Source organism: Ascaphus truei, chromosome 2 (assembly GCF_040206685.1).
Source record: "Ascaphus truei isolate aAscTru1 chromosome 2, aAscTru1.hap1, whole genome shotgun sequence".
Classification (NCBI taxonomy): domain Eukaryota; kingdom Metazoa; phylum Chordata; class Amphibia; order Anura; family Ascaphidae; genus Ascaphus; species Ascaphus truei.
Window position 1 is genome coordinate 184,994,947 of NC_134484.1, and position 24,129 is coordinate 185,019,075.

The 24,129-nt window shown below is 53.4% G+C and overlaps 1 protein-coding gene across 4 annotated transcripts in view; it reads right to left on the reverse strand.

Moving 5' to 3' along the window:
* Nucleotides 1-24,129, reverse strand: part of SIRT5 (sirtuin 5) — a 41,206-nt gene that overhangs the window by 7,023 nt on the left and 10,054 nt on the right. For all 4 annotated transcript variants that reach the window (XM_075585674.1, XM_075585675.1, XM_075585672.1 and 1 more), the window contains exons 3-7: nt 23,887-24,020; nt 15,855-16,080; nt 13,921-14,008; nt 12,187-12,240; nt 21-144 (exon numbers count right to left, since the gene is read on the reverse strand). In XM_075585674.1, the coding sequence (XP_075441789.1) occupies nt 21-144; nt 12,187-12,240; nt 13,921-14,008; nt 15,855-16,080; nt 23,887-24,020 (626 nt within the window). The remainder of the gene's footprint in view (nt 1-20; nt 145-12,186; nt 12,241-13,920; nt 14,009-15,854; nt 16,081-23,886; nt 24,021-24,129) is intronic.

Sequence of the window (24,129 nt, forward strand, 5' to 3'; positions counted from 1 at the left end):
CAATTTGCAGGAATACATACCACCAAACAGAGGTCGCATATTTCAAGTTCTTTTTCCACTTCTCCTAGGACATTGGAATCCAAGGTCTCTCCAAACCACACCACGTCGGGACGGAGTAGGCCGCTGCAGCCATGCTCTTCACACCTTTGCATAGAGGTGACATGAGGTGTCAGGTGCAGCAGATGATCTTAAGTTCTCAAGCACGACAAGCACATATGCTGCAAAACCCGCACACACTGAACTCCAAATCCATCCATTAACAAATACAGGGAGACCGAAGATAAAAAGAGGCCCCATTTGTTTTTTTTGCAGAAATGTTATTATAAATAAAATGCAGAAACGGTTAAAATAATGAGAAATATAGAGATGGAAGGGGGAAGACCAGGGTGAGAGGGAGATTGGGACGCGGGGGAGAGTGAAAGAGGGACGCGGGGGAGAGTGAAAGAGGGACGCGGGGAGAGTGAAAGAGGGACGCGGGGGAGAGTGAAAGAGGGACGCGGGGAGAGTGAAAGAGGGACGCGGGGAGAGTGAAAGAGGGACGCGGGGGAGAGTGAAAGAGGGACGCGGGGGAGAGTGAAAGAGGGACGCGGGGGAGAGTGAAAGAGGGACGCGGGGGAGAGTGAAAGAGGGACGCGGGGGAGAGTGAAAGAGGGACGCGGGGGAGAGTGAAAGAGGGACGCGGGGGAGAGTGAAAGAGGGACGCGGGGGAGAGTGAAAGAGGGACGCGGGGGAGAGTGAAAGAGGGACGCGGGGGAGAGTGAAAGAGGGACGCGGGGGAGAGTGAAAGAGGGACGCGGGGGAGAGTGAAAGAGGGACGCGGGGGAGAGTGAAAGAGGGACGCGGGGAGAGTGAAAGAGGGACGCGGGGGAAGAGTGAAAGAGGGACGCGGGGAGAGTGAAAGAGGGACGCGGGGGAGAGTGAAAGAGGGACGCGGGGGAGAGTGAAAGAGGGACGCGGGGAGAGTGAAAGAGGGACGCGGGGGAGAGTGAAAGAGGGACGCGGGGGAGAGTGAAAGAGGGACGCGGGGGGAGAGTGAAAGAGGGACGCGGGGGAGAGTGAAAGAGGGACGCGGGGGAGAGTGAAAGAGGGACGCGGGGGAGAGTGAAAGAGGGACGCGGGGAGAGTGAAAGAGGGACGCGGGGGAGAGTGAAAGAGGGACGCGGGGAGAGTGAAAGAGGGACGCGGGGAGAGTGAAAGAGGGACGCGGGGGAGAGTGAAAGAGGGACGCGGGGGAGAGTGAAAGAGGGACGCGGGGGAGAGTGAAAGAGGGACGCGGGGGAGAGTGAAAGAGGGACGCGGGGGAGAGTGAAAGAGGGACGCGGGGGAGAGTGAAAGAGGGACGCGGGGGAGAGTGAAAGAGGGACGCGGGGGAGAGTGAAAGAGGGACGCGGGGGGAGAGTGAAAGAGGGACGCGGGGGAGAGTGAAAGAGGGACGCGGGGGAGAGTGAAAGAGGGACGCGGGGGAGAGTGAAAGAGGGACGCGGGGGAGAGTGAAAGAGGGACGCGGGGGAGAGTGAAAGAGGGACGCGGGGGAGAGTGAAAGAGGGACGCGGGGGAGAGTGAAAGAGGGACGCGGGGGAGAGTGAAAGAGGGACGCGGGGGAGAGTGAAAGAGGGACGCGGGGGAGAGTGAAAGAGGGACGCGGGGGAGAGTGAAAGAGGGACGCGGGGGAGAGTGAAAGAGGGACGCGGGGAGAGTGAAAGAGGGACGCGGGGGAGAGTGAAAGAGGGACGCGGGGGAGAGTGAAAGAGGGACGCGGGGGAGAGTGAAAGAGGGACGCGGGGGAGAGTGAAAGAGGGACGCGGGGGAGAGTGAAAGAGGGACGCGGGGGAGAGTGAAAGAGGGACGCGGGGGAGAGTGAAAGAGGGACGCGGGGGAGAGTGAAAGAGGGACGCGGGGGAGAGTGAAAGAGGGACGCGGGGGAGAGTGAAAGAGGGACGCGGGAAGAGGGACGCGGGGGAGAGTGAAAGAGGGACGCGGGGGAGAGTGAAAGAGGGACGCGGGGGAGAGTGAAAGAGGGACGCGGGGGAGAGTGAAAGAGGGACGCGGGGGAAAGTGAAAGAGGGACGCGGGGGAGAGTGAAAGAGAGACGCGGGGGAGAGTGAAAGAGGGACGCGGGGGAGAGTGAAAGAGGGACGCGGGGGAGAGTGAAAGAGGGACGCGGGAAGAGGGACGCGGGGGAGAGTGAAAGAGGGACGCGGGGGAGAGTGAAAGAGGGACGCGGGGGAGAGTGAAAGAGGGACGCGGGGGAGAGTGAAAGAGGGACGCGGGGGAGAGTGAAAGAGGGACGCGGGGGAGAGTGAAAGAGGGACGCGGGGGAGAGTGAAAGAGGGACGCGGGGGAGAGTGAAAGAGGGACGCGGGGGAGAGTGAAAGAGGGACGCGGGGGAGAGTGAAAGAGGGACGCGGGGGAGAGTGAAAGAGGGACGCGGGGGAGAGTGAAAGAGGGACGCGGGGAGAGTGAAAGAGGGACGCGGGGGAGAGTGAAAGAGGGACGCGGGGGAGAGTGAAAGAGGGACGCGGGGGAGAGTGAAAGAGGGACGCGGGGGAGAGTGAAAGAGGGACGCGGGGGAGAGTGAAAGAGGGACGCGGGGAGAGTGAAAGAGGGACGCGGGGGAGAGTGAAAGAGGGACGCGGGGAGAGTGAAAGAGGGACGCGGGGGAGAGTGAAAGAGGGACGCGGGGAGAGTGAAAGAGGGACGCGGGGGAGAGTGAAAGAGGGACGCGGGGAGAGTGAAAGAGGGACGCGGGGAGAGTGAAAGAGGGACGCGGGGAGAGTGAAAGAGGGACGCGGGGGAGAGTGAAAGAGGGACGCGGGGAGAGTGAAAGAGGGACGCGGGGGAGTGAAAGAGGGACGCGGGGGAGTGAAAGAGGGACGCGGGGGAGAGTGAAAGAGGGACGCGGGGGAGTGAAAGAGGGACGCGGGGAGAGTGAAAGAGGGACGCGGGGGAGAGTGAAAGAGGGACGCGGGGGGAGAGTGAAAGAGGGACGCGGGGGGAGAGTGAAAGAGGGACGCGGGGGGAGAGTGAAAGAGGGACGCGGGGGAGAGTGAAAGAGGGACGCGGGGAGAGTGAAAGAGGGACGGGGGGGAGAGTGAAAGAGGGACGCGGGGAGAGTGAAAGAGGGACGCGGGGAGAGTGAAAGAGGGACGCGGGGAGAGTGAAAGAGGGACGCGGGGGAGAGTGAAAGAGGGACGCGGGGGAGAGTGAAAGAGGGACGCGGGGGAGAGTGAAAGAGGGACGCGGGGGAGAGTGAAAGAGGGACCCGGGGGAGAGTGAAAGAGGGACGCGGGGAGAGTGAAAGAGGGACGCGGGGGAGAGTGAAAGAGGGACGCGGGGAGAGTGAAAGAGGGACGCGGGGAGAGTGAAAGAGGGACGCGGGGGAGAGTGAAAGAGGGACGCGGGGGAGAGGGAGATTGGGACGCGGGGGAGAGTGAAAGAGGGACGCGGGGGAGAGTGAAAGAGGGACGCGGGGAGAGTGAAAGAGGGACGCGGGGAGAGTGAAAGAGGGACGCGGGGAGAGTGAAAGAGGGACGCGGGGGAGAGTGAAAGAGGGACGCGGGGAGAGTGAAAGAGGGACGCGGGGGAGAGTGAAAGAGGGACGCGGGGAGAGTGAAAGAGGGACGCTGGGGAGAGTGAAAGAGGGACGCGGGGGAGAGTGAAAGAGGGACGCGGGGGAGAGTGAAAGAGGGACGCGGGGAGGGACGCGGGGAGAGTGAAAGAGGGACGCTGGGGAGAGTGAAAGAGGGACGCGGGGGAGAGTGAAAGAGGGACGCGGGGAGAGTGAAAGAGGGACGCGGGGGAGAGTGAAAGAGGGACGCGGGGAGAGTGAAAGAGAAGAGGGACGCGGGGGAGAGTGAAAGAGGGACGCGGGGGAGAGTGAAAGAGGGACGCGGGGGAGAGTGAAAGAGGGACGCGGGGGAGAGTGAAAGAGGGACGCGGGGGAGAGTGAAAGAGGGACGCGGGGAGAGTGAAAGAGGGACGCGGGGAGAGTGAAAGAGGGACGCGGGGAGAGTGAAAGAGGGACGCGGGGGAGAGTGAAAGAGGGACGCGGGGGAGAGTGAAAGAGGGACGCGGGGGAGAGTGAAAGAGGGACGCGGGGAGAGTGAAAGAGGGACGCGGGGGAGAGTGAAAGAGGGACGCGGGGGAGAGTGAAAGAGGGACGCGGGGGAGAGTGAAAGAGGGACGCGGGGGAGAGTGAAAGAGGGACGCGGGGGAGAGTGAAAGAGGGACGCGGGGGAGAGTGAAAGAGGGACGCGGGGGAGAGTGAAAGAGGGACGCGGGGGAGAGTGAAAGAGGGACGCGGGGGAGAGTGAAAGAGGGACGCGGGGGAGAGTGAAAGAGGGACGCGGGGGAGAGTGAAAGAGGGACGCGGGGGAGAGTGAAAGAGGGACGCGGGGGAGAGTGAAAGAGGGACGCGGGGGAGAGTGAAAGAGGGACGCGGGAAGAGGGACGCGGGGGAGAGTGAAAGAGGGACGCGGGGGAGAGTGAAAGAGGGACGCGGGGGAGAGTGAAAGAGGGACGCGGGGGAGAGTGAAAGAGGGACGCGGGGGAGAGTGAAAGAGGGACGCGGGAAGAGGGACGCGGGGGAGAGTGAAAGAGGGACGCGGGGGAGAGTGAAAGAGGGACGCGGGGGAGAGTGAAAGAGGGACGCGGGGGAGAGTGAAAGAGGGACGCGGGGGAGAGTGAAAGAGGGACGCGGGGGAGAGTGAAAGAGGGACGCGGGGGAGAGTGAAAGAGGGACGCGGGGGAGAGTGAAAGAGGGACGCGGGAAGAGGGACGCGGGGGAGAGTGAAAGAGGGACGCGGGGGAGAGTGAAAGAGGGACGCGGGAAGAGGGACGCGGGGGAGAGTGAAAGAGGGACGCGGGAAGAGGGACGCGGGGGAGAGTGAAAGAGGGACGCGGGGGAGAGTGAAAGAGGGACGCGGGGGAGAGTGAAAGAGGGACGCGGGGAGAGTGAAAGAGGGACGCGGGGGAGAGTGAAAGAGGGACGCGGGGGAGAGTGAAAGAGGGACGCGGGGGAGAGTGAAAGAGGGACGCGGGGGAGAGTGAAAGAGGGACGCGGGGGAGAGTGAAAGAGGGACGCGGGGGAGAGTGAAAGAGGGACGCGGGGGAGAGTGAAAGAGGGACGCGGGGGAGAGTGAAAGAGGGACGCGGGGGAGAGTGAAAGAGGGACGCGGGGGAGAGTGAAAGAGGGACGCGGGAAGAGGGACGCGGGGGAGAGTGAAAGAGGGACGCGGGGGAGAGTGAAAGAGGGACGCGGGGGAGAGTGAAAGAGGGACGCGGGGGAGAGTGAAAGAGGGACGCGGGGGAGAGTGAAAGAGGGACGCGGGGGAGAGTGAAAGAGGGACGCGGGGGAGAGTGAAAGAGGGACGCGGGGGAGAATGAAAGAGGGACGCGGGGGAGAGTGAAAGAGGGACGCGGGAAGAGGGACGCGGGGGAGAGTGAAAGAGGGACGCGGGGGAGAGTGAAAGAGGGACGCGGGAAGAGGGACGCGGGGGAGAGTGAAAGAGGGACGCGGGAAGAGGGACGCGGGGGAGAGTGAAAGAGGGACGCGGGGGAGAGTGAAAGAGGGACGCGGGGGAGAGTGAAAGAGGGACGCGGGGAGAGTGAAAGAGGGACGCGGGGGAGAGTGAAAGAGGGACGCGGGGGAGAGTGAAAGAGGGACGCGGGGGAGAGTGAAAGAGGGACGCGGGGGAGAGTGAAAGAGGGACGCGGGGGAGAGTGAAAGAGGGACGCGGGGGAGAGTGAAAGAGGGACGCGGGGGAGAGTGAAAGAGGGACGCGGGGGAGAGTGAAAGAGGGACGCGGGAAGAGGGACGCGGGGGAGAGTGAAAGAGGGACGCGGGGGAGAGTGAAAGAGGGACGCGGGGGAGAGTGAAAGAGGGACGCGGGGGAGAGTGAAAGAGGGACGCGGGGAAGAGGGACGCGGGGGAGAGTGAAAGAGGGACGCGGGGGAGAGTGAAAGAGGGACGCGGGGGAGAGTGAAAGAGGGACGCGGGGGAGAGTGAAAGAGGGACGCGGGGGAGAGTGAAAGAGGGACGCGGGGGAGAGTGAAAGAGGGACGCGGGGGAGAGTGAAAGAGGGACGCGGGGGAGAGTGAAAGAGGGACGCGGGGGAGAGTGAAAGAGGGACGCGGGGGAGAGTGAAAGAGGGACGCGGGGGAGAGTGAAAGAGGGACGCGGGGGAGAGTGAAAGAGGGACGCGGGAAGAGGGACGCGGGGGAGAGTGAAAGAGGGACGCGGGGGAGAGTGAAAGAGGGACGCGGGAAGAGGGACGCGGGGGAGAGTGAAAGAGGGACGCGGGAAGAGGGACGCGGGGGAGAGTGAAAGAGGGACGCGGGGGAGAGTGAAAGAGGGACGCGGGGGAGAGTGAAAGAGGGACGCGGGGGAGAGTGAAAGAGGGACGCGGGGGAGAGTGAAAGAGGGACGCGGGAAGAGGGACGCGGGGGAGAGTGAAAGAGGGACGCGGGGGAGAGTGAAAGAGGGACGCGGGGGAGAGTGAAAGAGGGACGCGGGGGAGAGTGAAAGAGGGACGCGGGGGAGAGTGAAAGAGGGACGCGGGGGAGAGTGAAAGAGGGACGCGGGGGAGAGTGAAAGAGGGACGCGGGGGAGAGTGAAAGAGGGACGCGGGGGAGAGTGAAAGAGGGACGCGGGGGAGAGTGAAAGAGGGACGCGGGAAAGAGGGACGCGGGCAGAGGGACGCGGGGGAGAGTGAAAGAGGGACGCGGGGGAGAGTGAAAGAGGGACGCGGGAAGAGGGACGCGGGGGAGAGTGAAAGAGGGACGCGAGGAAGAGGGACGCGGGGGAGAGTGAAAGAGGGACGCGGGGGAGAGTGAAAGAGGGACGCGGGGGAGAGTGAAAGAGGGACGCGGGGGAGAGTGAAAGAGGGACGCGGGGGAGAGTGAAAGAGGGACGCGGGGGAGAGTGAAAGAGGGACGCGGGGGAGAGTGAAAGAGGGACGCGGGGGAGAGTGAAAGAGGGACGCGGGGGAGAGTGAAAGAGGGACGCGGGGGAGAGTGAAAGAGGGACGCGGGGGAGAGTGAAAGAGGGACGCGGGGGAGAGTGAAAGAGGGACGCGGGGGAGAGTGAAAGAGGGACGCGGGGGAGAGTGAAAGAGGGACGCGGGGGAGAGTGAAAGAGGGACGCGGGGGAGAGTGAAAGAGGGACGCGGGGGAGAGTGAAAGAGGGACGCGGGGGAGAGTGAAAGAGGGACGCGGGGGAGAGTGAAAGAGGGACGCGGGGGAGAGTGAAAGAGGGACGCGGGGGAGAGTGAAAGAGGGACGCGGGGGAGAGTGAAAGAGGGACGCGGGGGAGAGTGAAAGAGGGACGCGGGGGAGAGTGAAAGAGGGACGCGGGGGAGAGTGAAAGAGGGACGCGGGGGAGAGTGAAAGAGGGACGCGGGGGAGAGTGAAAGAGGGACGCGGGGGAGAGTGAAAGAGGGACGCGGGGGAGAGTGAAAGAGGGACGCGGGGGAGAGTGAAAGAGGGACGCGGGGGAGAGTGAAAGAGGGACGCGGGGGAGAGTGAAAGAGGGACGCGGGGGAGAGTGAAAGAGGGACGCGGGGAGAGTGAAAGAGGGACGCGGGGGAGAGTGAAAGAGGGACGCGGGGGAGAGTGAAAGAGGGACGCGGGGGAGAGTGAAAGAGGGACGCGGGGGAGAGTGAAAGAGGGACGCGGGGGAGAGTGAAAGAGGGACGCGGGGGAGAGTGAAAGAGGGACGCGGGGGAGAGTGAAAGAGGGACGCGGGGGAGAGTGAAAGAGGGACGCGGGGGAGAGTGAAAGAGGGACGCGGGGGAGAGTGAAAGAGGGACGCGGGGGAGAGTGAAAGAGGGACGCGGGGGAGAGTGAAAGAGGGACGCGGGGGAGAGTGAAAGAGGGACGCGGGGGAGAGTGAAAGAGGGACGCGGGGGAGAGTGAAAGAGGGACGCGGGGGAGAGTGAAAGAGGGACGCGGGGGAGAGTGAAAGAGGGACGCGGGGGAGAGTGAAAGAGGGACGCGGGGGAGAGTGAAAGAGGGACGCGGGGGAGAGTGAAAGAGGGACGCGGGGGAGAGTGAAAGAGGGACGCGGGGGAGAGTGAAAGAGGGACGCGGGGGAGAGTGAAAGAGGGACGCGGGGGAGAGTGAAAGAGGGACGCGGGGGAGAGTGAAAGAGGGACGCGGGGGAGAGTGAAAGAGGGACGCGGGGAGTGAGAGGGGGAGAGTGAAAGAGGGACGCGGGGGAGAGTGAAAGAGGGACGCGGGGGAGAGTGAAAGAGGGACGCGGGGGAGAGTGAAAGAGGGACGCGGGGGAGAGTGAAAGAGGGACGCGGGGGAGAGTGAAAGAGGGACGCGGGGGAGAGTGAAAGAGGGACGCGGGGGAGAGTGAAAGAGGGACGCGGGGGAGAGTGAAAGAGGGACGCGGGGGAGAGTGAAAGAGGGACGCGGGGGAGAGTGAAAGAGGGACGCGGGGGAGAGTGAAAGAGGGACGCGGGGGAGAGTGAAAGAGGGACGCGGGGGAGAGTGAAAGAGGGACGCGGGGGAGAGTGAAAGAGGGACGCGGGGGAGAGTGAAAGAGGGACGCGGGGGAGAGTGAAAGAGGGACGCGGGGGAGAGTGAAAGAGGGACGCGGGGGAGAGTGAAAGAGGGACGCGGGGGAGAGTGAAAGAGGGACGCGGGGGAGAGTGAAAGAGGGACGCGGGGGAGAGTGAAAGAGGGACGCGGGGGAGAGTGAAAGAGGGACGCGGGGGAGAGTGAAAGAGGGACGCGGGGGAGAGTGAAAGAGGGACGCGGGGGAGAGTGAAAGAGGGACGCGGGGGAGAGTGAAAGAGGGACGCGGGGGAGAGTGAAAGAGGGACGCGGGGGAGAGTGAAAGAGGGACGCGGGGGAGAGTGAAAGAGGGACGCGGGGGAGAGTGAAAGAGGGACGCGGGGGAGAGTGAAAGAGGGACGCGGGGGAGAGTGAAAGAGGGACGCGGGGGAGAGTGAAAGAGGGACGCGGGGGAGAGTGAAAGAGGGACGCGGGGGAGAGTGAAAGAGGGACGCGGGGAGAGTGAAAGAGGGACGCGGGGGAGAGTGAAAGAGGGACGCGGGGGAGAGTGAAAGAGGGACGCGGGGGAGAGTGAAAGAGGGACGCGGGGGAGAGTGAAAGAGGGACGCGGGGGAGAGTGAAAGAGGGACGCGGGGGAGAGTGAAAGAGGGACGCGGGGGAGAGTGAAAGAGGGACGCGGGGGAGAGTGAAAGAGGGACGCGGGGGAGAGTGAAAGAGGGACGCGGGGGAGAGTGAAAGAGGGACGCGGGAAGAGGGACGCGGGGGAGAGTGAAAGAGGGACGCGGGGGAGAGTGAAAGAGGGACGCGGGGGAGAGTGAAAGAGGGACGCGGGGAGAGTGAAAGAGGGACGCGGGGAGAGTGAAAGAGGGACGCGGGGGAGAGTGAAAGAGGGACGCGGGGAGAGTGAAAGAGGGACGCGGGGGAGAGTGAAAGAGGGACGCGGGGAGAGTGAAAGAGGGACGCGGGGGAGAGTGAAAGAGGGACGCGGGGGAGAGTGAAAGAGGGACGCGGGGGAGAGTGAAAGAGGGACGCGGGGGAGAGTGAAAGAGGGACGCGGGGGAGAGTGAAAGAGGGACGCGGGGGAGAGTGAAAGAGGGACGCGGGGGAGAGTGAAAGAGGGACGCGGGGGAGAGTGAAAGAGGGACGCGGGGGAGAGTGAAAGAGGGACGCGGGGGAGAGTGAAAGAGGGACGCGGGGGAGAGTGAAAGAGGGACGCGGGGGAGAGTGAAAGAGGGACGCGGGGAGAGTGAAAGAGGGACGCGGGGGAGAGTGAAAGAGGGACGCGGGGGAGAGTGAAAGAGGGACGCGGGGGAGAGTGAAAGAGGGACGCGGGGGAGAGTGAAAGAGGGACGCGGGGGAGAGTGAAAGAGGGACGCGGGGGAGAGTGAAAGAGGGACGCGGGGGAGAGTGAAAGAGGGACGCGGGGGAGAGTGAAAGAGGGACGCGGGGGAGAGTGAAAGAGGGACGCGGGGGAGAGTGAAAGAGGGACGCGGGGGAGAGTGAAAGAGGGACGCGGGGGAGAGTGAAAGAGGGACGCGGGGGAGAGTGAAAGAGGGACGCGGGGGAGAGTGAAAGAGGGACGCGGGGGAGAGTGAAAGAGGGACGCGGGGGAGAGTGAAAGAGGGACGCGGGGGAGAGTGAAAGAGGGACGCGGGGGAGAGTGAAAGAGGGACGCGGGGGAGAGTGAAAGAGGGACGCGGGGGAGAGTGAAAGAGGGACGCGGGGGAGAGTGAAAGAGGGACGCGGGGGAGAGTGAAAGAGGGACGCGGGGGAGAGTGAAAGAGGGACGCGGGGGAGAGTGAAAGAGGGACGCGGGGAGAGTGAAAGAGGGACGCGGGGAGAGTGAAAGAGGGACGCGGGGGAGAGTGAAAGAGGGACGCGGGGGAGAGTGAAAGAGGGACGCGGGGGAGAGTGAAAGAGGGACGCGGGGAGAGTGAAAGAGGGACGCGGGGGAGAGAGAAAGAGGGACGCGGGGGAGAGTGAAAGAGGGACGCGGGGAGAGTGAAAGAGGGACGCGGGGGAGAGTGAAAGAGGGACGCGGGGGAGAGTGAAAGAGGGACGCGGGGGAGAGTGAAAGAGGGACGCGGGGAGAGTGAAAGAGGGACGCGGGGGAGAGAGAAAGAGGGACGCGGGGAGAGTGAAAGAGGGACGCGGGGGAGAGAGAAAGAGGGACGCCTAGTTACAGTGTCTGCACTTGGCAAGTTGTATGAGGCAATTTGCAAAACCACATCCAATGAGTCACGTGGCTCATTTACCAGTCAGGGCACTAGACAATTTGCTGTGGAATATTATAGGACGGGCTATCTTATTTAAAGTAATGATATCTGGCACATAAAGACAAGCACTTTGCTGCATTATGTTCAGAGATGTGTCCCAAGGCAGCTCTGCAGGAAATGCCAACTCACCCACTCAAAGTTAACTAAATCAGAGAAATGTAGCAGCTATATCATGAGATAAAACCACGTACATGAGGCATTCCCTCAAGATCAGTCGGTAATTATCTCATTATAAATTACAGGAATATGTTTAAGAAATATTAAGTCTGTTTAGCCAAAATAAACGGAGTGAAAACACCACAATGAGTTGTAGAAGTTTTAATAGCCGTATCAACCCTGAAGAAGTGTAGACTTGTTGGTGGTGGTACCTTTTAAAGAGACCAACAAGATTATTCTGCGCAGATGGAATAATAATAATAATAATAATAATAAAAATAATAAAAATAATAATAATAATAATAATAAATGTACAGAGGTTTCTTTACAGTAAACTTGAAAAATACATCGGTGAGCTCTGTACACTATAATTCATCTATGAAGCACTCTCATGTTGGCCTCGGAAAGGACATCCCAAACACACACACCGACTGGTGGATAAATGGAACATCCCAAACACACACACACACCGACTGGTGGATAAATGGACATCCCAAACACACACACACCGACTGGTGGATAAATGGACATCCCAAACACACACACACACACACACACACCGACTGGTGGATAAATGGACATCCCAAACACACACACACCGACTGGTGGATAAATGGACATCCCAAACACACACACACACACACACCGACTGGTGGATAAAGGGAACATCCCAGAGCAGATACACAGTTGTGTATACAGCACGCTGACCCCTCAATGACAACATTGATCACAAGAATTAAATACGTAATGTTAATGGAAAAAGAAAATCACCGGTTTCCTAAATCATACAACTGCTATATACATAGGGTTTGGGACTCCTGGCTGACACACTTACTGAATTCAATATTGTGTTCATATTATTTCATGCTAGCCTTGTGATGTGGAGCATAACAGAACTACTTTACTAGGAAACGGCAAGAAAAGATATGCCTTTGCATTAGCAACCGATAATGTTTTACTTATATTATGAGGAATATACAAGTGCCCTTTTCCCCCCAAAACCCTTTCCCCTCATTTTCTGTTCCCCCTTCCCACGGTTTCCCTAATCCATCTGTTTCTTTCATACGTTGCAATATATTCTGGAAATACAAATTGACAAATAAAAAAAGGTTTATGACCATAGAAGCATAAAAAAAAAACAACTATGTTCCTTCTGAAAGCTTATACCTTTAGTTGCTTTGTTTTATAGTATAATCTCATGCATAAATAATTCAGAAACAAAAGTACTCACCGTGGAAGTTCCTGTACAGGGATGCCAGCCTCCTGCACCTCCGGCTCAGGAGCACTAGTCAGGTTGGAAAATAATGCAATTAATGTTAAAAAATGAATGCCAAATACTGCACATTTCCCTAAAGCAAGGGTCGCAGAGGCCCCGCGCTCTTCCCCAAGGCATTTAAATGAAGTGCTGGGGGATCGCGTGAGGCCTCTGCAGTGTCTAACTTGTCTTCGGTGACGCGTCGCCATGGCAACTTGGTGTCATGTAACGTGACGCATCGCCATGGCAAAGCGCGTGATGCCGGATCTTAGGTAAGGGGGGGGGGGAAGGGGTGTGCGAGCACAGGGTCTGGCAGGCAGGGGGGGCGCAGCGCACAAAGTTTGCGCACCCCTGCCCTAAAGCATTGGCCACTCTTCTATCAGAGGTAGAGCAGGTGTCAATTGTATGAGTGTAACACACACATGCCATCCCATGATAAATGACTGGATGTGGAGATAAGCAACCTCAAAATATCTTGCCGGGGCACTTAGTCCTATTACTAATAGAAAGCTTACTAAGCACTAGTCGGGGTTTGCATTTTTCAAAACGGTCGTACTAACTGCCACAGCTGAGGCATGTAGTTACCATGCTTCCTGCAGTGCTGATACACCATAAGCCAACATAAGGCAGGATATCACAGGCATGCAGAGGTGAAAGTAGGCCGGTACGGTCGGTAAAACAATAAGTGCCAGTACTTCGTAACGGTATGAATTACTGGGGATTTTACTAAGCTGCCTCTCGGTCTGTCTCCCTGGCATCTCAGGGAGACGTACAGGACACCTGCATGCTCATATTGAACCCCCAAAATAACCACAACATATATATAAGCATATGAGTGTCACAGAGGAGTGCTACTGAGCATGGCAATATATATTTAAAACTAGAGACAGAACATGAAACACAGACAGAGCTCAGTGCACATCCAGTGAAACCTATACACGGTACAGTGCCTAAATATATATGTATAGATATCTATTAAATAAAACGGTCTTTTAGTTTAACATTTTGGCCAAAGTGTTGTAAGCCCCTGAGCCACTACACGGCAGACCACATCTCAAGGGCCCCTAACACTAATATAAATTCTTAATAACCTGTGCATTACCAGGAAGAATGATTTATAATAAATCTGTCAAAATTAGTTGCATAGTTCAAAGTCTGATTGAAGCTTTTATTAACCTTTACATTACCAGGAAAAGCACTCTGTATTAGATTTGTCACAATCATACTGCAAGCAAACAAGTTCCCCTGAGAGTGGGAGATGCTATGGAGTGAGCTTTTAACCACTTAAATGTGGGAGGGGGTGAGCTTCAACAAGATAGGAAGAGCCACCCTCCAATCAGCTAAGACCAGAGAGGGAGAGATGGGGTGAGAAATAGAGAGAGGTTAGAGTGAAGGGGTGGGGAAGTGAGAGAGGGGGGAAACTGAGAGGGGGTGGTGGGGGAGAGGAATAGTGAGTGAGGGGGAAAGTGAATGAGGAAGAGAGGGAAGGAGAGTGAGTGAGGGGGGGGGGGGAAGTAAGAGGCAGAGGGGGGGGGAGATAAAAAAATGCAGCGATGGGGGGTTGAGGAGGAACAAATGTCTGTGTGCGAGATGCACAACAAACCCACCTTTTTTGTAAGCCATTATTTAGTACCAGTAGTAAACAGAGCAATATATGCCAACATTCTTGTTTACCATTTGTGCACAATAACGTTAAATTAAACATGTTACCCCTTTCCAGCGAGAGCCGGACACACAGGGCTATTGTAGTTTTCTCGGACGCTGCCGCAGTTGGTACATCGGGTCTTGAACAAACTCCCTAAAAAAATGTAAAAGCATATAACCTTTTGTTTATTTGGGGGCAATGTATTAAAGTCTCCTGTCTGAAAAAATGGGTCAAACTCCAAGCAAAAAAACCCCACCATATTTATCATAACAACAAGCAGCACATTCTATCCTACAGGACCTTAAACATCTAATGTAAGTTTTATCCTCTTTTTTGCAGACCTTAAAACTTACAACCCATATACTTCATTCAGTAAGGCATTTATTTTACAGTACAGTCTGTTTAAAAAATATCAGCCGCTATCCATCACACAACCTACTACCATTTTGTAAAATCACCCTTTGTCAATCATATTAAAAAGATCTTTTAATGGACAATAAAGTTTTTCGATTAACAAGGGAATAAATTACTTGTTTAACCTTAAGAGGAAAAAAACCCGATTGTCCATTTTGCGACTGCAATGAGGTGTGAGACCGCATCATTGTGGAAACAGAATACGATTCCAACAATTGAAAAGATTCGGAACAGAATTTGGTTTGTCTGCCAGATGGAGAAGCTGACGAGTTTGGTCAACGACACTGGCTCAAATTTTCAAAAGGTCTGGCTCCCGTGGTTGTCACAAACAGACATTCCAGGGGTGAGCAATGCCTCCATTTGGCTATGATAGAAATAAGGGAGTTCTCCGGTGACAACCTGCACTCAGGGAGGGGTAAGGTGTATAGGGATGGGCCTAGGTAAGGGACGATTGGGTTAGGAAGTTAAGGGGAAATTTCTATACATGGAAGCCTGTGAAGGCATAAGAAGCTGCAGAGGTTTCCTGCACCAGAGCTAAAAGCAGGATGGAGAAGTGTGGAGACGTGCCCAGTATGACGTTGGATTGCAGATCTTCAGTGACCCCCCCCTCCCCTCCCTCTCTTCCCCAGTGTGGAGGAAAAAAACCCTTCTCTATGTATTAATTCTGACATTTTGCACCACAAATTGAAACGTAAGCCGTAGCAGCAGCAGCAATCCACAGCTCAGCTTTTCTCTTCCCCTTTAATTATGATGTTACCATAAATCTTGGTGCCAACATACAACAAGTACAAACCAAACATGACTAAGAGGGTTGTACATTAAATTGTGACAGTGCTGATCGAAACGCTATTGCACGGAAACTGCCACCGACTTCCATTGGAGTTTCTGAGCGAGAGTATTACTCTAAATATCATCTATTGTCTTGGAGCTTATCATCTGGTGTTGGGCCTTTAGATTATTAGGCTACAGAATATTCCAGTGCCAAACTGATTAACAATAGCACGTGTGATTCAGATTAGAGCATTGTAATCGTTTGCCATGCAAGCTATTTTACTGTTGGACCGAGCATCGAGAGTAGATGTCTTGAAATAATGGCCACGGTTTCCAGCATTACAATTTCTATGATTACCATTGCGGTGTCCATGATCATTGGAGAACGGTTTGAATGGCAAGTAAATACCTTATTAAGAACACACATAATGAGGATTATTTAACCCTTTCATTGATGCAGCAGTCTGCAAGTCATTAAAGGCTGGTGTGTAATTGTATAGCAAAGCCTGAAATCGGGTAGTTGGTGTACACCAAAGCAGCAAGTCTTCCGCCGGAAGATACTTTATCTTATCTTTTATTTTTTTTGACTGTATAGCAATCTTTAAATAAAGCCCAATTTAAAATAAAGGCGATCCTTCTACAGAACGGTTCTGTTTAAAAGCAATCCAGACCTTTTTTTGCAGGCATAAATAATTACATCTAAAATTAGTCACTTTAGAAAAATGTTACATCCCTGCCAACTTTAGCGATATTATAAGACGTTAATTTTCTTTGTACCTGTAAAAAAAAAAAAAAAGGCGCCCAGCTCTCTTACCGTGTATTTCAAAGAGGCTGCGGGATCCTGCCCTGCGGTGCAGCTCATCAATGTTCTGGGTTATGAGCACCATCTTCCGTCCCTGTTTGCTCAGCCGGGCTTCACACTCTGCGATGGCCACATGCGCTGGGTTTGGACTTTTCGTCAGCATCACTTCCCTCCGATGGTGATAAAATTCCCAGACCCGGGAGGGGTTCCTGGCAAAGGCCTCAGGTGTCGCCAATTGCTGGAAATAAAATCATTCAGATAAGCAGTGTTTCCTGGGAAACCTGGAATACTTTGGAGTGCGGGATAACTTCGCTGGAGCGAGGAATGCGGGGACATTTCTCCCGTGTAATGAGCTGACAAAGCTGAATTGGTCATCTTGGTACATTCATTAGAGATGCAACAGGAAAGGAGAAAGGGGACGAACGTTGAGGCTACAAGACATACTTCGGCAACATTATTATTATTATTATTATTATTATAAGACGCAATCATTTATCTGCTATTGATGAAAATAAAAGAAATCTGACTCATGCCGGTATTCTGACCAAAAGTATTAGCTTTACTTCTTTGTAATTATTATTTATTTTTTAGGAGGGTGCACTTTCAGATTTATTATGTATGTGTGTATGTATGTGTGTATGTGTGTATGTGTGTATGTATGTATGTATGTATGTATGTATGTATGTGTGTGTATGTGTGTGTATGTGTGTGTATGTGTGTGTATGTATGTGTATGTATGTGTATGTATGTGTGCGTATGTATGTGTGTATGTGTGTATGTATATGTGTGTGTATGTATGTGTGTGTGTATGTATGTGTGTATGTGTGCGTATGTATGTGTGTATGTGTGTATGTATGTGTATGTGTGTGTATGTGTGTATGTGTGTATGTGTGTATGTGTGTATGTGTATGTATGTGTGTGTATGTATGTGTCTTTATTTGTATAGCGCCCACAATGTACTCCGCACTTTACAAAAAAGACAATACAGTACAGTGAATATAATACAAAAAGTGCAACAAACACAATCTGACAACAGGAAAGGAAATCCCTGCCCCAGAGAGCTTACAGTCTAAGTGGCATGTTGGGACACTTACAGACACAGCAGGTGAGGGAATAAGTACAGCAGATGGCAGTGCTTGGCAGCAATGGTTGGTAGGAGCGACTGTGGGTGTGGGACAGTAGCCATGGGTCTGGGCTATTGATATTCTTCTTTTAAGAGGCGGGATTTAAGATTTCACATAAAGGTGTGGAGAAGGTGCTTGGCATATACTGAGTGTGATGGAGTTCCACAGGTTCGGTGGCAGTGAGGGAAAAAGGTTTAAGGCGAGGGAGCAGTAGAGGTGAAAGGGGTGGAGCGGAGACGGTTATGGGTAGAGTGCAGGAGACGAGTAGGTGCATAATGAGCGATCAGAGCTGATACGTAGGATGAACAGGAGAGGAGAGCCTTAAAAAGGTAAGGAGGAGAACTTTATAGGTGATCCGAAACTTTATGGGAAGCCAGGAGAGGGATTTAAGAAGATGAGCAGAGAAAGTGAAATTAGTCTAGCAGCAGATTTTTGGATAGATTGCAAAGGAGCCAGTTGGGAGGCCTGATGTTACATCATCCAGGTAAATTGTAGAGATGTAGCGACACACCACCATCCGCTCAGATTTGAAAAAGAGGATGACCAAAATTTTTATTAAAAAAATCACTTGGTTTATTGAAACATGTTTGGTGAGGAAAAACGACCTACATGTTTGGCGCTACGCGCTTGTTCACGGTCCGTGAGGCAGGAGGCAATCCGAGACTTGGGACTGGATTGCAGGAGTGAGGTTGGGGTGGATAGATATATCTGCGTATTATCACCAAATGATAGTGCCACAAGAGAGCACTGAGGTTCACCAACAGGCAGATCAACAGGAGACATAGACATGTTAGCAGTAGACACTAAAAATGTACGCTGGGAGAGGTATGAAATGAACCAGGATAGAGCTTTGTTGCGGATACAAAGGGAGTTTAGACTATTTTATTTATTTATAAAATGTTTTACCAGGGAGTAATACATTGAGAGTTACCTCTCGTTTTCAAGTTAGTCCTGGTGCACAGAGTTATAATGACAAATACATGGTTACAAATACATAGTTAAATGAAGTGAGCAAGGTTTTACATTATATACCAAACATTGCATGCACAGTAAGAGATAATATATGTTACTAGCTGATATACCTGGCGTTGCCTGTGATTTACCCCCCTTCACAGTTGGCTGGCCCCCACGTTCACAACTCCGTTCCCCTTCACAGCTCCGCCCCCCCCTCTTCACAGCTCCGTCTCCCCCCCTCCTTCACATCTGCGGTCTCCCCTCCCTGCACCCCACATCACTCTCCACCCCTCCTGGCCCCCACATCAGTGTCCCCCGCCTTGCACATCACATCACTCTCCGCCCCCTGCACCTCACATGACTCTCCCCCCCCTTGCACCTCACATTACTGCCCCCCCCTGCATCAACCCCGGCCCCCACCACATCACCCCCCGGCCCCACCACAGACTGTCACACACACACACACACACACACACACACGAGTAAGAGGCAGTGTAACACACACACACACACACACACACACACACACACAGTGTCACACACACACAGTGTCACACACACACACACACACACACACGTCACCTCTCCTTCCGTCCGCTGACATCTTACTCCGCGAGGGAGGAAGGGGGTCCTTCGGGGCGCCGCCACCTTAGGCGCCGCGTGTCCACTGCCTGTCGGAGCACCGGGGGGGAGGTGAGTGGAGCACCGGGGGAAGGTGAGTGGAGCACCGGGGGGGAGGTGAGTGGAGCACCGGGGGGGAGGTGAGCCGGAGCACCGGGGGGGAGGTGAGCGTAGCACCGGGGGGGAGAGCTGAGCGGAGCTCCGGGGGGGAGCTGACACAGGGAGAGGAGGAGAGCGCGGGGGCGCGCGGCGCGTGCTTGAGAGCCGTGGGGGGTGTCCCGGGCGCTTGCTCCGCTCCCCCGCTGACTGTAGCAGCACCATGGGGGGGGGGAGGGGAGGGGGGAGTGAAAGCGGGGGAAACAGGGAGACACGGGGAGAGGAGGTGCGCGTGGGTCACGATGACTTGGAGGGTGTGTGTGTGTGTGTGTGTGTGTGTCGTCACTCCGCCTCAGGCCAATGAGAGGTGCGGGGGCGGGCGGCCCAAGGGACCAATGAGATTTCCCCTAGGGACACAGGAAGATGCAGACAGGCATACAGTGCTTTCACTAATATATAATAAGATAGGCGTATGCAACAGTTACAGACCAGATTAAAATGTGAGACAGCTTTAGCTTTGAAAGAACTTAGACTGGTGGCGGCAGTGAGAGTCTCCGGTAGACTGTTCCAGTTTTGGGGTGCACGGTATGAGAAGGAGCGGCCGGATACTTTGTTAAGCCTTGGGACCATGAACAGTCTTTTGGAGTCTGATCTCAGATATAAGTGCTGCATGTGGTAGGGGTGAGGAGCTTGTTCAGATAGGTGGGTAGCTTGTCCAGAAAGTATTTGAAGGCAAGACAGGAAAAATGAACTTTGCGCCTATACTCAACTGATGACAATCTAGTTCTTTGAGCATTTCACAGTGATATGTGTTGTAGTTTCATTGGAGGACAAAACGGCATATTGAATTGTAGAGGGTATCGAGTTTGCTAAGGTGGGTTCGGGGTGCCGAGCTGTATACTATGTCTCCATAGTCTATAACTGGCATTAGCATCTGCTGTGTGATACGCTTTTTGACCAGCAGACTTAGGGAGGATTTGTTCCTGTAAAGTACACCTAGTTTGGCATAGGTTTTGGATGTCAGGGTATCAATGTGCAACCCAAATGTTAAATGGGAGTCAGATGCTCAAGTATTTAAAACTAGTAATAGGGGCTAGGGTGGTTTTAGCGATGGTTCTGATCTGGAGCTCGGTCATTGAAAGCTTTAAAAATGTAGCGTTGGTCCCAAATAACACTGTTACAGTCTTGTCAGTGTTTAAAAAGAGTTTGTTTTGGAAAATCCAATTTTCCAAGTCTCAAAAAGTCCGTTTCAAGTACGTCTCCAAGGTCGGAGAGGCTAGGGCCGTGTGCATATAAGATTGTGTCATCCACATACAAGTGTGTTGAAGCTCCCTTAGGCCGTGCTTATAGTGCCGGCGACGGCGACACGAATTCGCCCGAAAACAAACGCATTGCCGCCGCCGCGTGCTCTTATAGTGCACGCGACGGCGACAAGCGACGGAGCTGTCGCGAAAACCCGCCACCGGCAAAATTTGATTTTTCAAGGGCCGTCACTTCACGTGACAGCCCTTGAACAAATCAAATTGCGGGAATCCGCGATGTGGCCGACCGGCGAAATATAATGTGGCGACGGGTGACGTCACCCATCGTATCGACGTCGCCATCGGCAGCACTATAAGCGCAGCCTTACAAGCTGCAGTAAGATCATTGATGAACACTGAGAAGAGTAGGGGCCCCAGAACAGAGACTTGCGGGACAACGCAGGTGATATCCAGGGGGTTGGAGTTAGAGCCTGAGATGGACACATGTTGGGATCTACCGATGGGTAGGAATGAAACCAGTTTAAAACATGCTTCCCTATTCCAGAGCACTGCAGTTTGTTTAACAAGATAACTTGATCAACAGTATGAAAAGCCTTTGCAAAATCTAGGAATATTGCACCAGTAAGTTGTCCAAGTTCCATTCCACACAGGATTTCCTTGCAAACTTTTAGCAGGATAGTTACCGTGGAGTGTTTGGGGCGAAAGCCAGATTGGAATTGGCTAGGGAAATTTGTCTTGATATAGTAATCGCTTAACTGGGAGTGAACACATTTTTCCATGACTTTGGATAGTACTGTATTGGGAGAAGTGAGATTTGCCTGTAGTTTGAGACTGTGTTTTTGTCCCCACTTTTGAAGATTGGGACAACTCTGGCAGTTTTCCAGGTCTTAGGGATATGAGAAAGTAGAAAGTGAGAAGTGCAGTCAATGGGGGTTGTGATTAAACTAATGTTCTTTATTAAATGAACTTGTCCCAAGGAAATCCCTCTAGGACAACAATGATAAAAAGTCAATACATGAATGGTATTAAAAATAGTGCAAATAGAGTGGGTATACGGTAACACTTGGTCGGTCTCCAGGGGATAGAAAACGGGAGTAGCCCGATGGATAGTCTTAATCCTGACGAAGCCTTTTGGTGAAACGCGTAGGAGGAGGAGCAATAGGGTGTTTGCTTGCCATCAGTGCGTTTGAGAGGAGCGGACAATACCACTTGCTGGGCTGTCTATTTGGTCATTGGTAACCACCAGGAGGAGGAGCGCAGAGAAACGGAGCCCAGAGACTACCGGGAAGGGTCTGTGCGTCACAGCCGGAAGTGACATCAGACCCGGACATCCGGAGGGCTGCGTGATATCGCGAGTTGCAGCACATTCAAGCTGTGTGCACCGGAGCGGTTTTCGTGACCGGAGGGAAAACAGGACCGCCAAGGAGCTGTAGTACCAAAAGGGTGAGCTTATCCAAACATTGTCTCAACCCTGGGGTACCCCTCTTCATTAATACCTGCCCGGGCAGTGCACAATCTACAGGATTAAGACTATCCATCGGGCTACTCCCGTTTTCTATCCCCTGGAGACCGACCAAGTGTTACCGTATACCCACTCTATTTGCACTATTTTTAATACCATTCATGTATTGACTTTTTATCATTGTTGTCCTAGAGGGATTTCCTTGGGACAAGTTCATTTAATAAAGAACATTAGTTTAATCACAACCCCCATTGACTGCGCTTCTCACTTTCTACTTTCTGTTGTCACGTTCACATTAGGGACTGGGGGTTCCCTATTACAAGAAGCTGCATCTACCACCGGGTTGTGATTATCTTAATTTCATCTATACATATATTTATTTTTAGCAAACCCTTATTTGCACCGGACTGGTTCATGTCACATGATTTTTTGTTTTTTGTTTTATTTTATTTTTTGCTTCAGTGCCCATATTCACACTAACATCCCTTACGGCGCTTTTACATTTTTTGTTTTTTCTTAGGGATATGGCCTGCAGACAGGATAGAGTTGACTAGGGAAGCAAGCGGTTTGGCAATGGCTGGGGCACCAAGTCTTAGGAACTTAGATTGCAGTAAGTCAGGTCCACATTGGCTGCATAGTTTTAATTTGAGGAGCGCTTGTGTAATCTCCTCTTCAGATACGGGGACAAATTGAATAATTGTGGGCAGTGTTGGGAGAGGGTGAGGCTATTGGGTTACTCTCAGAATGAGGTTCATATTTGTAGTTCGGGTTGTGTTTCGCTAATAAGTTAGTAGCAAACCCCACAAAGTATTCATTGAATACATTTGCAATGTCAGTTGGATTTTTCAGAGTAATATCCTCCTATGAAGGAGAAGAGCGTGATCGACAGTATCAAAAGCAGCAGAGATCAAGTAGGAAAAATGAGCATGGGATTTATCTTCATGTAGATCATTGGCTACTTTAGGGAGCACAGTCTCTGTTCAGTGAGCTGCACGAAAGCGAAATTTTAAAGGGTCCAGGAGAGCATGGGAATTAAGAAAGCTGATCATACAGGAGAACGAGATTTCTAGCTATGTGGACGCAAAAGGTAAGAGGGATACAGGGCGGTAGTTCGTAAGGCACATAGGGTCTAGGGTGTTTTTGAGAATAGTTGTGACCATTGCATGCATAAAGGAAGAGGGAAAAGTGCCAGAGAATAAGGAGGAATTGAAGATGTGGGTGAGAATGGGGCCTAAGACAGAAGTAAGAGATCTGATAAGGTGTCAGTGGATAAGATTGAGAGGGCATGTGGTAGAGGGAGAAGATAAACTCAGTTTAGAAACTTCCAACTCTGTAACAGGAGCAAAGGCGTCAGGAGTGGAAGGAGGTGGTTTAGGTAGAAGCAGAGAGGAAGGGGAGGGAGCAGAAGGAATCTCCTTGTGGATAACATTCACTTTGCCTTTAAAGTGGTCGGCAAAGCCTGAGGAGAAGAGAAGGAAGGATGAGATGCGGGAGGAGAAGGGAGTCAAATACGGAGAAAAGACGGCGTGCATTGGATTTCAGAGTATTGATGAGAAGTACGAGTGTGGTGAATGATAGGAGGTGATGATCATAGAGTGGAAGGGGGGTAGATAAAGAGATCAGAAAAGAAAAAGGTTTTAGTACAGACCAGGTCTAAATAGTGACCATCCTTGTGTACACTATAGAGGTTCTATAGCCTCTTCTCAAGACACTGAGCCAGACCAGGTTTACCGAGGCAACCACCCACCTTTCTATACATATGCACATTAGATGCCCTCGCCTGTGTGTGTGTGTTTAAAACCTTACTTAGGCATGCTCCTTACATGGAGAAGCGCGGCGATTATATATTTGTTTTACATTTTCTGTTGGGCCGATTTTAATCCTTAGCAGCACACTCCTAGAGGGCAACACTATTAGGGTGTAATTAATATATTTAGACATTCACCTGCAACTGCTTATTGGGCAGCTTTTGGGAGGCCAGCCCCTCCTTCTTCTAGGTATATCATCTCCCAGTAAGGTCCCTGTTTTTCACTACTCACTTCACTTGCAGACATGCGAGTATCTTCACTGGTATATACCAGTTTTTAACTGCACTAGGTTATATAAGCATATGCTTGGATATATTAACCCCTTCTGGGTTTATTTCACATAACACTAGTATGCATTTAGCGTAGGGACCTGCTAAAGAGACTTACCTTGACATGGTTAGCAGGCTTGGCATTATTTGATCAAAGGATGTAAACAAAAAGTCTCCTTTATCTTATAGATTTTTACACTATAAACACATATACATATATACATATATATATATATATATTCCCCATTTATTGCTATCCAAAAGGGAGAAGCGCAGGGATTCACTTTCTGTGTTTAAAACCTGGCTTGATGCTGGTGCCTGAGAAGATGATCTAGAACTACTGTTCTACACTCATGGGGACAATCCAGCCCTTACATCGGCATTGAGCAAGCTCTGTGCTGGCAGTAACAGGCTTAGGTACTGGTGGTACGAAAAGATAAATTCTCACCTGGGCTTGCCATTTCCTCCAGTATCCTCCGGCTCCTCTGAAAGTGGGGACTCCACTCTCTGCACTGACACCGGCGCCTGTAATCACTGCAATGTGCTTTGCCTTAGCAAAGGCTTCTCGGAAATCAGCCAGGTCTGAAAAAGGACACAATGATTCTACTGCATTTGGTTGGAAGAGTGGGGAAGGGAGGACTAGCAGAAAAAAAGGAAATCTTGGATACAAATATATGCGATTTACCCCTAA